This window comes from Vipera berus (genome assembly GCF_964194415.1).
Source record: "Vipera berus genome assembly, chromosome: 2".
Lineage (NCBI taxonomy): Eukaryota > Metazoa > Chordata > Lepidosauria > Squamata > Viperidae > Vipera > Vipera berus.
In genome coordinates, this window is record NC_138203.1 from 192647365 (window position 1) to 192662114 (window position 14750).

Consider the following 14750-nt stretch of genomic DNA (forward strand, 5'->3'; position numbering starts at 1 on the left):
GTCGATTTGACTTGCTAGTATGTTCTCTGTCACTTCACAGCTGTCAAAATTCACTCAGTAGAGTGGCTGTGGCGCATATCTTAAGTCTGCATTTTTGTATTAATTTTGGCTTTTTTTTCATAAAACAGTGCTACACAAGATCTGAACCATTACTTCAGAGACATTTCTTCTTTTGTTTCTCTCACCAGCTTTTGTATCCTGTCTCAACCATCTCAAAATGCCAATTTCTGGTTTCCTCACTTACTCTGTTTTGTCACTTTAAGCATCTCATTTGAACCTGCCATTCATGGTGCTTTATATTGTTCCAATAGCAATGAATCTTCGTGGAATTGCTTACAATTCCCATTAATGAAAACATTCATAGTGGGTTATATTTTTTATTATTTATTTATTTTTATTACATTTATATCCCGCCCTTCTCCGAAGACTCAGGGTGGCTTACAAGCTTAGCAGTATATGCATGTCTACAATTGTTTTATGTTAAGAAAAACCAAGAGCAAAAAGCGTTTTCTTGTTGTCAATTTCTTGAGTAACTTATGTTGACAAACACATGTGTGTGTTTTCCTTGCAAAGCAAGGATATTTGCAATCCATCTCTGCCTATCCTTGCCTGATGAAACATTTGCCTTGTGACTATGAGCTATCTGTGGCTGGAAGCCCTTTTGTTAACCATTTTGAGCATAAATATAACCCATTCATCATCATCTGTGTGGAATGCACAGTTATGCAAAGATATTGTGCAAACTGAATTGAGAAATACCTTATTGGAGAGATTAGAAGACTTGTTATTCTCTGTATCTGAGCACAGAGCCTTCCAACACCCATGTCGTTTACAAAGAATTGTTTTCAATTGGATAGATTTTCTTTCTGCATCTGGCTTTGAAACCTTTATATTTCTGTCTTCTTTCATCCTTTTTCATATTGCTTGCTTACCCAGCTTTCTTCTCTCAGCCATTTGATTCAATTGATGCAAAAAACCCAGAGTCTATTAACTATTTGTCTATGCTACTTTCTTTTGTCAATTGGTTTTTTCCCCCCTTAGCTTCTTTTGCTGCTGTCAATTCATCAGCTAATGCATTGAAAGACACAAAGAGAAAAAAACAGAATTCAGTACATGGCATGTTGATTAGTATAGAGACACTTATATGGTTGCTTTTAGGCTAGAACCATAATTTTCTGTCTCATCAAAGGAGAAGTGGAGTAATGGAAAGGGATTGTTTCATAGGTGCTCAGTTTTCATGTTCTCTGAGATTCAGTTTTGTTGCTGTAAGAGAGAACCTTGAGTAGGCCGTCTTGCCCTCCCTTCCTCCCTATAGAACTGAGTTGAGCGACATTTTTTCTATGAAATTGTAGAATTTATCTATGTTTGCAGGTAAATGCATGCTTGCTCCATGACTTTCATTTCTTAATTTCTAGCATTTGTGAATCCACATCTTTTGTAGACAGAATCCTTGACCTTGGCTGAATTAATCTTCTACTCTGTTCTCTGATGTGCTGCATGTGCTACAACATTAGTTTGAATGAATGAATGAATGAACCTTTATTATCAAAGTACAACATGTGTACAGTAAGATTGGCTGAGCCTCCCTTCGTGCCCCCCCAACTCACAGTGACAACAAACACACCATCTTGTTACACCATGTGATCTAATTGCACAACAATTAATTAATTAATTAATTAGGAGGTATTAGAAACATCAATAACATGTACTACCCTGAAACCCAAAAACGCAAAGGGCCTGCAAGCTGTAATAATAAAAGTCAAGAAGCGCAGTGAAAAAAATGGGGAATATGATCGAATATAAAAAAGAGTAAATTAATGATTGTAGGTAGAAACAGCCTGAGAACTGTCAGTGGGGGTATTGAAGTAATCGATACTTTCTGCCTTTTGAATTAACCACGAACAATAAAGGAACAAGCAATCAAGAAATACACCATAGACTAACACTTGGTAAAGCAGCCATGAAGCCCTGGGAAAAGATATTCAAATATTGTGTCTATATCTACAAAGATCAGAATCTTGCAAGCCTTGCTACTCCTTGGGATTCTCTGTAGAAGTGAAAATTGGACTTTGAGGAAGCAAAGTGGGAACAATATGGATACTTTTGAACTTTTGTGTTGGAGAAGACTCTTGGGAATACCAGGACATTTGACTTACTTTCAGGGAAACACGTTAGATAGACCCAACTATAGTGACAATATGTACACCATTGAAAGACAGGTTAGGGGCAGATCATCATGGAGAAAATCTATGTGTGTGATCAGTAAGAGTTGATAACAACTTGACGGTACATAATTAATCATCTCCAGTCTTTTGCACTGCTATTGTAGTGCCCTTAAATGGGAACACAATCTCAAAATATTGTATTATATTAGAGTACTGAAGTGGGCCTTAGAAAAACTGAGCAACAACAAAGCTAATGGAGGTGACAGTATTCCAGCTGAGCTATTCAAAATCTTAAAAGACGACGCAGTAAAAGTGCTACACTCAATTTGCCAGCAAATTTGGAAAACTCAACAGTGGCCACAGGATTGGAAAAGATCAGTTTACATTCCAATTCCAAAGAAAGGCAGTGCCAAAGAATGTTCAAACTATCGCACCATTGCACTCATTTCACATGCTAGTAAAGTTATGCTTAAAATCCTACAAGCTAGACTCCAGCAGTATGTGGATCGAGAACTACCAGAAGTACAGGCAGGATTTCGAAGAGGCAGAAGAACTAGAGATCAAATTGCCAACATACGCTGGATCATGGAGAAAGCTAGGGAGTTCCAGAAAAACATCTACTTCTGCTTCATTGACTATGCTAAAGCCTTTGATTGTGTGGATCACAACAAACTGTGGCAAGTTCTTAAAGAGATGGGCATACCAGACCATCTTATTTGTCTCTTGAGAAACCTATATGTGGGTCAAGAAGCAACAGTGAGAACTGGACACGGAACCACTGATTGGTTCAAAATTGGGAAAGGAGTCCGGCAAGGCTGTATATTGTCGCCCTGCCTATTTAACTTATATGCAGAGCACATTATGAGAAAGGCAGGGCTAGATGAATCAAAAGTTGGAATTAAGATTGCTGGGAGAAATATTAACAACTTAAGATATGCAGATGATACCACTCTAATGGCAGAAAGTGAAGAAGAACTAAAAAGCCTCTTGTTGCGGGTGAAGAAGGAGAGTGCAAAAGTTTGGGTTGAAACTTAACATTAAGAAAACCAAGATCATGGCATCTGGGCCTCTCAATTCCTGGAAAATAGATGGGGAAGAAATGGAGGTAGTGACAGATTTTATTTTCCTGGGCTCCAAGATCACCGCAGATGGGAACTGTAGCCAAAAAATTAAAAGACGTTTGCTCCTGGGGAGGAAAGCCATGGCAAATCTAGACAGCACACTAAAAAGCAGAGACATCACCTCCCAACAAAAATGCTATAGTCAAGGCTATGGTCTTCCCAGTTGCAATGTATGGCAGTGAAAGTTGGACCATAAGAAAGGCTGAGCGCCAAAGAATTGAGGCCTTTGAACTATGGTGGTGAAGAACACTCCTACGAGTCCCTTGGACTGCAAGGCGATCAAACCGGTTAGTCCTAGAGAAGATCAACCCTGGCTGCTCTTTAGAAGGCCAGATCCTGAAGTTGAAACTCAAATACTTTGGCCACCTTATGAGAAGGAAGGACTCACTGGAGAAGAGCCTAATGCTGGGAAAGGTTGAAGGCAATAGAAGAAGGGGACGACAGAGAATGAGGTGGCTGGATGGAGTCACTGAAGCAGTAGGCGTGAGCCTAAATGGACTCCAGAAGATGGTAGAGGACAGGAAGGCCTGAAGGAACATTGTCCATGGGGTCGCGATGGGTTGGACACAACTTCACAGCTAACAACAACAACAACAACACTGTATTTGTAATAGTTTCTTTTGTAATTCGTTTCCCATACATAACTGCCATATTGAATTGATCAAGAAGTTTCATTGGAAACTTTTTCCCCTAGGCTCCTGCTTCTTTCTTGAATGACCTGGATGATTTGATGGGCTAATTCAACACTTTGTTCAGTTTATGTAAGGAATTACATGTAGTCCTCACATATTGACTACTTCTTCAAGAACCATTCAAAACTGTGACAGTGCTGAACAAGTGGTACTTATAACTGGGCCTCAAAATTCCTGCTATTGTAGCATCCCTGAGGTCATGTGATTACAGATCCAATGCTTGGCAACCAGCTCACATTTAATGTCACATGATCACCATTTGCAACTTTCCCTGCAAGTTTCCCACAAACAAAGTCAATGGGGAAGCCCGCAGGAAAAGTCACAAGTTGTTCTGTTAAGTTCTCCCACCCTTGTCACACTCTCCATTCCTTGGTCTTGCACACAGCTTGCATTAGGCTTCCCAAGTCATTCACAAGCTCATACATGGTCTGTAGAGGCCCCTCTCAGCCTCCCCCCCCCACAGCACTTCCTCCGCTTGTGGCACCCCTGTGCTCTTACTTGGGATTTCTGCTTCCCATTTAATGACCCATACATTTTAGAGTTATGACAGCAACTGGAACTGCCAACATTGTTGTTACTTTATTAAGCCATGAGGTCATGTGACATCATGCTTTTTGACTGCATCCTGATCCCAATTGTCATCATAACTTGAAGACTGCCTGTGTATTGTACTTCCTAGGCACCAACGTGAACACCCACTCTTTAAGAAAGCAATAGTACTATAAGATGTGTTTATAAAAGTATCAAGGCATTGCAGAAAGACCTGATGTGCCTTTTTGTTCTGGAGTGCCAAGCATGGAATAATGCATTTAAATTATAGGAAGGTAGACTCTAATTGAATCTTGGGGTGGGGGGTTCCCTTGCTGGATAGTAGAACCAATTGCCCTGAGAGATGGTAGGCTCCCCTTCATAGCTGACTTCAACCAGAGGCTAGACAGACACATTTTTGGGATGCCTTAATTTGGATCCCCGCACTGAGCAGAAGAATTGGACTTAATCATCCCTTCTTCCTCTATGATTTTTTTGTAGTCTCCCTTTCCTTTGTTTAAAAGAGGCTTTTCCTCTCATGTTAAGAAACAGAGCTTGCACTGAACAGGACACAAAGAAGTTGCTGAGTCAAAGGATTCATTCAGCTGCTAGGAGTTCTCAGCTGAAAGCCTGGAGCTTTCATTGCGCAAGTGCTAAGTGGTGATTAAAACAATCTGCTCTGCTCAACCAGAGAGAAGTAACAGACAGAACAGATTAGTTTCCTTGCTGGCTCCTTGTTCATTCCAGGAACATGTCTTGCAGGCATCCATTTATCATAATAATCTATGCCTAGCAACATTAGAAAGGGCAGAGCCATTCTTCTTAAAAGGAATGCTATAAATTTGGTGCACTTTGATTTGCACTGTAGAGCAGGGGGAGGAAGATGGAGATGGGGATTTATAATCTGCAGCTTCATCCTTTTTGAGTGGGAAACAGAACTGTGATGGTAAATGCCTTACAAACATTTTTTTGTGGCTCCTTATCTACAGATCTGCAGGATTACTGACTGGGAGGAACATAATGTTTACACTTTATTTACCCAGCAGCAGGACTTTTTGGTATGGAAGTTCAGAATGATAACCCCAGTGTTTAAACTCATAAAAATACTCAAAGACTTTCTTTCCTATTTATTACTTAATTAACCATTTGCAGTATTTTCCTCAAAGGTCCCAGCAAATGATGGGATTTCAGAGAAGAGACCTGAAGCATGATCATCCTATTTAATCTGCTGCGATGAACAGATGCCCTCAGGGGCATCTCACAAATAACCTGTCCACATATCATTCAAGGATTTTAAGGTGATAACTAGCACTTTGAATTGTACCTGGAAAAAGACTAAAAGCCAATGCAACTTGTGCAACAGCTGGCTAATTTGGGCAAAATGTGAGGCACCCAGAATTACAGGGGCCACTGCATTCTGGAGAAGTTGTAATTTCTAAGTTGTCTTCAAGGCAGTTCCATGTAGAGCGCATTGGAGTCAGGTAGTAACTAAGGCATGAATGACCGTGAGCAAGGCTCCTCAGTCTAGGAATGGGTACATTTAGTCCATGAGATGAATTTATACAAAGGTTCTTCTAGCCATGGCTGCTACTTGGTTCTCAAACAGGAACTGCAGGTCAAGAGTATCCTTAAATCACACACCAGCTGTCTGGAGGAATGCTACCCCATTAAGAATCAAATGTGACAACTCAATGGACTCAATGAAAGGAAAAGGTTGAGTCATAGCCAGTTCCTCCTTATTCAGGCTCTTACAACGTACAGATGTTGGGTTAAGTAATAACATCTGCCTACTTGGACTAGAGGGACGTGGTGGCTCAGTGGGTTAGGACGCTGAGCTTGTCAATCAGAAGGTCGGCAGTTTGGCACCTGTTACTCGTCCCAGCTTCTGCCAACCTAGCAGTTCGAAAGCACGTAAAAATGCAAGTAGAAAAATAGGGACCACTACGGTGGGAAAGTAACAGCGTTCTGTGCGCCTTTGGCATCTAGTCATGCCGGCCACATGACCATGGAGATGTCCTCGGACAAGCACTGGCTCTTCGGCTTTGAAACAGAGATGAGCACCGGCCCCTAGAGTCGGAAACGACTAGCACGCATGTGCGGGGAAACCTTTACCTTTACCTTTACTTGGACTAGAGGTGTGTAGCTAAATATCATCATACTGATGATAGCACACTCCATGGTGCAGCTTCATTTAAATATTAAATAGAAGTGAGAAGACTGAAGTACCTAATGCAAGATAAGATGAGGGTTATATTCCCTCAACCCAATACCAACTGAAACTGGCCACCAAGGAAGGAGGAGAAACACTGCAAAACACTGCAAAGCATTCTGAACTACCAGAGCTGGTCCAGAAGGATACCATAATTGATAATATTAAGAGCCAACAAGAAATCAGGATGACCAAGATGGACACACCAAACCCTTCAAAAGTCATCCATAAATTGTGACCAATGCCATAAATCAGCATGAACTCTGATTGAAAAGGGTCTAGGTAATCCATTTCATATAGGATCCTCTGAGTTGCGCACCTACCACACTCTCTACAAACTTCCTTAAAAAGGGAAGATCAAAGACTGGATGGACTAAAGGGCATCTACCATCACTTCTTTCATCATTACCTACAAAGGGGCATTAATCACTGCTTGGCCCAACCACATGCAATTTCTTGGGAGGCCTTAACCAGCCAGGAGCAGCATGGTCCAGAATACAAGTAGCAAAACAAACAGCAATAAGGACCTTGTATACTACCTCAGAATTGACCAGTTCCTTGGTCACTTCCATAGGGCTTGGCCAGCCAGAATCCAACTCAAAGTGAAACCAAGCAATTTTGTGTGAGAGATGCCTACTTGGAAGTTGGGGATGTCATCCAGTGGGTGCCAAGACATGGGAAATTAACTTCTTTGGAGCATCTTAACATTTCTTAGCTCAAGAGGAAAGAGGCCAATTGTGATTTTTGTCCATATGAATCACAAACTGTTCTGAAATGTCAGACAGCAGTGAGATGTAGTTCACGGGTGCTTCCAAATGAACATGTCCTGCTCTGTTAACCAGAAGGCATTCTGTGCTGTTTAATTTTGTAAAATATACTTTGATTACAGGAGAGAAAGTGGGAAAAGTGCTGAGCAAGTACAGGAAAGTTTTGAATGGAGAATGGAGGATCCTTTCCACTGCCCATGAAATTCCATGCATATGTGAAGGCAAAAAAAAAAAAAAAAAGCTTGTAAGCCGCCCTGAGTCTTCGGAGAAGGGCGGGATATAAATGGAATTAAAATAAATAAAAATAAAAAATAAAAGCACAACTGAGATGCACTGCCTGGAAGCTCTTAATCCTGTGAAGTGAGCTGAAAACCTGTTTGAGCACTTCCCTGGGAAGTCAGTCACAGAAGTACAAAGAAAGCAACCATCTTGCAGACTATATAAAAAAGATCATTTTATCTAAACGGTTTACAAGTCAGCGGAGAGTTGAGAAACAAAACAGTATTTGGGTTGGTTCTTCCTCATTTAAGTCCATCTTTTCTAAATGGGATTTAAAAGGTACATGCAGCTGTATTCTATTTTTGACTGACCCAGAAACATTTCATTCATATCTGATGGAAAGAGATAGGCATCCTCTAAATGAGGATCTTGACAAAAGTGAAGAGCATTGCCATCCAGCACTCAAACTCTTGTTAACTGTGCCTTTATATTAATTTCTATTTTATTACATGTTGGCAGCTCAAGGCACAGTTCACTGGGGCATGGTTTTATTTAATTTCAACATATGAGGTCCTAACCTGTAAGTCAGCCTTAGCAATGTCTTCATCGATTGGACAATCCATTTTACCCAGAACCCTCCAAATTTGGACATCATTCTTTCTACATCCCTCCCCCCCACTGCAAAAACCCAGTGAAGTCTGATGCAGGTCCTGAAGCAAAGGAATCTTTTAAATTTTTTTGCTTTCCCTTCTGCTTCTCAGGTTTCTTCTCTTATATCTTGGAGCCATGACTGAGTGGATTTTCGACCTCTTTTCCCTGCAGGAGGAGGCATTTTAAATGATGTAAACTGTGCCTTTGTATTAACTTCCCTTTTGCTGTTCAGTAAGGATCCAAGGCCTAGTGCTCCAGGCAGACAATTTCATTTATTCCATGCTGCCTGTATTTGGATGTCACCTCATCAGAGGGAATAGATAGTTCTCACCAGGCTTCAATACATCCCTTGAAACCGTCTGTCAGGTTCAGTACTATATGCTGAAAATAACCAATTAGCTCTCTCTAGATGACCATTAAGAGCTGGGATATTGGAGAAGAAGAGCCAGTAGTAAAAGTGCTAAATAAAGCAAAAGGAGGTAGCGTGGTAGCCAACTCTATTCTTTTTTAGACAAACAAGAATGCTTGACTTAGTCCTCAAAACCAGCTACGCAAGGAAACCAGGGGCAGAATGGATCCAGAAGTAGTGCAAAGAGTGCTTGTGAAGGAGGGGGTTGCAGCATTCATTTATTTAAATTTGGATTACTTATTTAGAGCATGGTTCTGAAAGAAGACGCCGTCTCAAGTCTAGATTCACCCGTATGTTTGTGAATGTCTTACATCAAGAACAAAAGAAACCGTCCGCATTTAACTTCACTTTCTCTGCCCTGCTCCTTTGACTTCTGGTAAACCTTATATTCCTTATTTCTTGGGAAATACCATAAATGGGAAATCTCCCCAGGAAGACCTTGGGGCTTTAGGATTTGCTCAAACTCATAAGGCAGCCTTACTGATTTTTTTTTCCCCAGCAGTCACTCTGTGGCTGTGAAAACCAATTTGCTGGAGTACCAGTGCTTTATTCTCTGTGCCTCTCTATGTATGATAAAAATGTTGTGCAAGAAGAAATGGGCAATTGCAATTTCCTTCAGGCTCTAGGGGCAGACCATGTGCTCACGTTAGAAAGTTGAAAGGGATCTGATCTCCTGCTCTTTCTCATCTAGTCCCCCTTACCTCCAGGGATATCCCGAACCTGCAGAGTATGTTTCCTCCGTGCTTATCTGTAGCTGACTTCTGAAAGCCTCAGGATTCTCCAAGTCTTACGGCTATACCTGAGTTGTACATGAGGGCTACAAATGGATCTAGATTTGAAGATTTGTTTTTTTTCGTATCAGTGAGGATAAGCGGGAGAGACGAGCTTAGATACAGGCAGGACTGATAAATGTAGCAACAGATGAATTCCTTTAATTGCTTGGTGGCTCACAACACATCCAGAAAATCAGATGAACATGGAGGAAATAGTCTCAAAAAGAGAATAAAGTTTGTCCTACTCCTGCATTTTATATTTTTCTGATTCTTAAGGCTGTATCAAAAAACAAAGTCGGCTTAATAAGAGAAGCTTTGCCTGACGTGGTTCTTGTAGGTTGCATGCTCCAAGGTCTGGGCTGATGCTGAGCCCCTCTTTGCCATGAAGAATCACTTTTCTCCCCTTGAGAAATGTTCTCTAAACATTCTGAGGTTCCTAGAAGCCCAAAGCTGATACTAGGATTTTCAGTAATAAGTTTGATAGTTTCCTGTTACCCTAGCCAAGCTTGGCCAGAATAACAAAGCAACAGAGCAACTGTTTTTGTTTTGAGCTTCACTTTGTTATGGCCAAATGCTTTTTATTTTATTTATTTTTTCTATATTGGTGTAGCCTACTGAGATGTTGGTTTTGTTTCAAGGTTTTGCCGCTTTTGGTTAAAACCTTTCTGCTTTTGTTATTTTTCCTATGAAAACCAGACAGAAGAAAGCATTCACTAATATACTGCATCCCCTTTCAGACAAAAATGAAACAAAGCACAAAAACAATCTTGAGACGGGTCTTAAAACTCCCAAATCCCTGTAGTGCATTTGGAGTCTTCTGATTTTAGCCTTCCTCCATTGTCTTTTGGGCCTCATATAACACATGGCTTTCTTCAGTTGCTGAGGGCAGTGGATGGAGAGAGGAAACTGCAGGCCCTGTGAAGTTTCTAATGTTTTATCTGTTGCCTTATATCTCATTGAAAGTCAGAAACAAACAAAAAACCTGTCTCCCTTACCCTACCTCAGTCACAAAAGAAATGTAGTGGAGAAAGATCTGTTACATTTAATACTTTTAATAAACTAGATCAAAAGGCAACAGATATATTAAACCGAAAGCAAATGCTTTTATGCAGGTGTCCCCAACCCCTGGTCCACAGCCCATTTGGAACCAGGCTGCGCAAGCAGCGGGCAAGAGCAACAAAGCTCCATTTGCGCATGTGTGGGATTAGCTTGCACACACAAAACCATCCCCTTTCCCCGCCGCCACCCATTGCTGCCACCGCCACTGCTGCCAGTCTCTGGAGCCAGAAAGGTTGGGGACTGCTGCTCTTCTGGAGAACCTTTTTGGTGTAGTGGTTAAGGCATCAAACTAGATGTGGGAGACCATGAGTTCTGCCTTAAACACAAAATCAGATGGGTAATCTTGGGCCACTCCTTCTTCCTCAGCCCTAGGGAGCAGGAAATGTTAAACTTCTTCCAAAAACCTTGCCAAAAAACTTCAGGGACTTGTCCAAGCAATCATCCAGAATCAAAAACTGACTCAAAGGTTCAAAAATAATAACGCTCTTATGATCCTCCTTTTCCCTATATTTGGGGTCTGGACCATCGTAACCTGGGATGAAACAAAACTGGGTTTAGGATTTTTTTTTGGTACAAGACCCTTGAGTTTTCCTGTTTTCTGTGTCTGCCTTTCACTTATTTTGTGTGTTGTGATTTCCTCACTTCTAGACTCTCTCGCATTTAGCAAAGAAGGTCCTTAAGGTCCAACAGCCAAATTGTGTATTTCCACTATAGGGCTCAATTGAAAGCGAATTGGTTACATTCAGAAAAATACATTCCTTCCTAACCCATCATCCCTAGCATGTGTCTCTCCCCCCACTGCCCCGCTCCCCGAATAAGCTGAAAACTCTGGTTAAAGGTCACATAATGACCAGCAAAGCACAGGTAAATCTCCTTTTTTATTTTCTTAATCTCACCATCATCCATCCTACATTGGCTTGGAACCCACACCCTTTTCTGAAACCCTTGTATTATTTGGCACTTCTCAGTCTAGTGATGTCTGTACTCTTCTTTGTAACATCTATAGCAGAACTTTGCTTGGGTAAGAAATTAGTGCAATGGCCCAGTAATTTGCATAATTCTCTTGCTTGTCTTGTTTTATATTCGGTGTAAGCATCATTTTTTTTTCCAGTCTCTAGGCTACACAGTCTTGTTTCTTGTTTGTTGACAGACAGCTGTTAACATCTTAACTGGCTCATCTCCTGCAGTTTTAAACATAGGTATGGCGGGTCGAATCCCGAGTGCCACGTAACAGAGTGAGCACCTGTTACTTGTCCCAGCTTCTGCCAACCTAGCAGTTCGAAAGCACGTAAAAATGCAAGTAGAAAAATAGAGACCACTATGGTGGGAAGGTAACAGCGTACCGTGTGCCTTTGGCATCTAGTCATGCCGGCCACATGACCACGGATTCGTCCTCGGACAAGCGCTGGCTCTTCAGCTTTGAAACGGAGATGAGCACCGGCCCCTAGGGTCGGAAACGACTAGCACGTATGTGCGGGGGAACCTTTACCTTTATAATAATAATAATAATAATAATAATAATAATAATAATAATAATAATAATAACAATTATTATTATTATTATTATTATTATTATTATTATTATTATTAATTATTATTATTATTATTATTATTTTATTTGTATACCGCCCTTCTCCCGAAGGACTCAGGGTGGTGAACAGGGCAATAAATACTAAAATACAAAGATACAAAAATTAAGAAAAGATTAAACAACGTGCCCCAAACATTACAACAATAAGTTAAAATATGTTAAAACAATAATAAAACCCAAACCCATCAGGCCAGGCCAGCTTGTTCAAACAAGTAGGTCTTTAGATCCCGCCGGAAGGAGCGAAGGTCGGGTATAATCAGATATAATTATGCAAAGTCAGCATACAACATCCATTTTCAACAATTTTCAACAATTATTCAGAGGAAGCGGTTCCCAGAGTAAAAGAAACATTCCTAGCAGCTATAAAGTAAAATATACTATGTGAAACGTATTGGTATAAATGCATTCCGTAGAGCTAGATTTTATTTTAGAACATTTGTTTGAAAAAGTTAATGTTCAAGTTAGAAAGTAAAGCCTTAGATTAGATTCACTTTTATTGGTCCAGCTATAAATAATCACCTCTATACATTCCATTTGGGCAACTGTTACAGGAGATGAACATGGTTTTAAGATACTAATCCTGGTAGACCAATAGAATCTTAGAGAATCTTTTACCAGAACAGCAAGCCTGTGGTTTATGTGAAATGGAAAGACAAACATTCTGCCTTCAGTTCCTTTGTTTATTTGTATATATGTCTACTGAGTGCTGATCTGCTAAGGAGCTGATCACAATGTCACAGTATTAAGTCCTTTGGAAGGTAAAGTGAACCAGCGACAAATGCATGCGAAAATGTTGCAATTAGAATGTTGTAGAACTCAAACAAACACCAACAAAATTGTATTTGATGGCTTGGAAAGCAGGGAAGAAGAGTATACATGAAGCACGTTTGGACTGGCATATTCATTTTTTGCCGTGTTGGTTTTCACAAACAGTGGAGAGATAATATGTAAATTAGTACCATCTCAACTTTGAGACTTTAAGTTCTAAATATTTCTGGAAGGGAGCATCAATAATTACCAAGCAACCACAGCCATATGACAATAGACTTTTGACTTGTGGCGCCCTTTTATTTCTTTCGACTGTCTCCACAATCCTTTTTGGTCTATGGTCAACACATATATCAGCCATTTCTCTAAAATTCATATAACTCATGTTGCCAGGAAAGTATTCTCAGGATATCACTCTATAGTTCCCAGAAAAATCCATATCCCTTATTTTTTTCTCTTGTTTCTACTTTTGTAGAAAAGCAATAGATGATTAGGAAGCAGCAAAAGGAAAGGGATAGCTGATTTGTCTGCATTCTTGTGTCAGAATGTTTCAGAAGAAGATCAAAAGAATTTCTTTGAAAAAATGAAATATCTTTAAGCATCCTATTGGCAACTAATGTGCATAACTGTATACTGTAATTCAAAAAGTCAGTGACTGGACCACAATGTAGGTTTGAATTTTTATTTCCTGGCACTTGGAATAAACCCACTTTCATTCAGATTGACAAAGCTGTTTATTGCTTTACTGATTTTAGATTTTTTTTCTCCTCAGTGAACCAATTGGAAAGAAGAGATCTGGTAAGGCCATTACTTGTACTTATCTGCTTAATATTTATCTTTTTTTCAAACTCTTTTGATCTGTTACAAAATTATTTGAATTTGCCCACATCTATTGGCTATTACAAACCTTGACTGGTCTACAATGCTTTTCTTAACCATCTCTAAGAAAAGCTAAAGGAATTCTTCCCAAATTGCTACCTGAATTTGCCTTTTTACCTTTTTAATTATCCCTATTTTGTTCCACTTTCAGAATGGAAGCTAATGTAAGGCAGAAATGCATATGCCAAAAATAAAATGTGGCAAGAGGTGGGGGTGGAGGAGAGTTTCATCTTTTATCTGCCTTTTTTAAATAACTTTGATGGTCTATTTGAGATTGTTGGTTTTCAAGTGCAGCTTAAGATCTTCAGAGAAAAGCTACAACTTTTATCTCCTACCAAATAGCAGATAGCACAGTATTAAAGAAGGTAGGAATAGAATCTTCTAGATGTATTTGCAACTAAGATTATCTCTGAATCAGAATTTATATAATCCAATAATATCTAACAAACCAAAGACACTCGGCCAGGGGAAATGTTAAGAGTTACTGGCAATAGAAAAGGACATACCTGTGCCAACTGACCAAAATTTCCCTGTGTTTTGGTGAGGCACATATAAGATCAATTGAGCAGTATATATTATATATGTGTGAGGGGATCTACTTTTGCTTGCTTCACATTGTGCTGGGCTTCTTTGTGATATCACCACTGGGGTGAGCAAACCGTGGGAAGAGGAGTGTACGTACAATGGAAAGAAGTTTTTAAAAGTAGTTCTAGAAAAAAGTAGTTAAAGTAGTTCTAGTTGTTTAGTAAAAGTTTAAATTCTGTGTTACTTTTCCTCCTTTGGTTTCATGACAGAGACAAACCAAGGTCCTTTTCCCACTGGGCTATTCTGCTTAGGTTAATTGCTGCAAATAAATACAATCTACAGCAATATTTCCACAAGAAGTTCGCCCTGAGGTTTTCCTCTAATAAACAAAACA

General features: G+C 39.9%; 1 protein-coding gene across 1 annotated transcript in view; it reads left to right on the forward strand.

Annotated features, from left to right (window-relative positions):
• SH3PXD2B (SH3 and PX domains 2B) overlaps window positions 1–14750 on the forward strand; it is a 142524-nt gene that overhangs the window by 102385 nt on the left and 25389 nt on the right. Inside the window, exon 6 of the mRNA XM_081321252.1 lies at window positions 13725–13750. Coding sequence (XP_081177378.1) covers window positions 13725–13750 — 26 coding nt within the window. The remainder of the gene's footprint in view (window positions 1–13724; window positions 13751–14750) is intronic.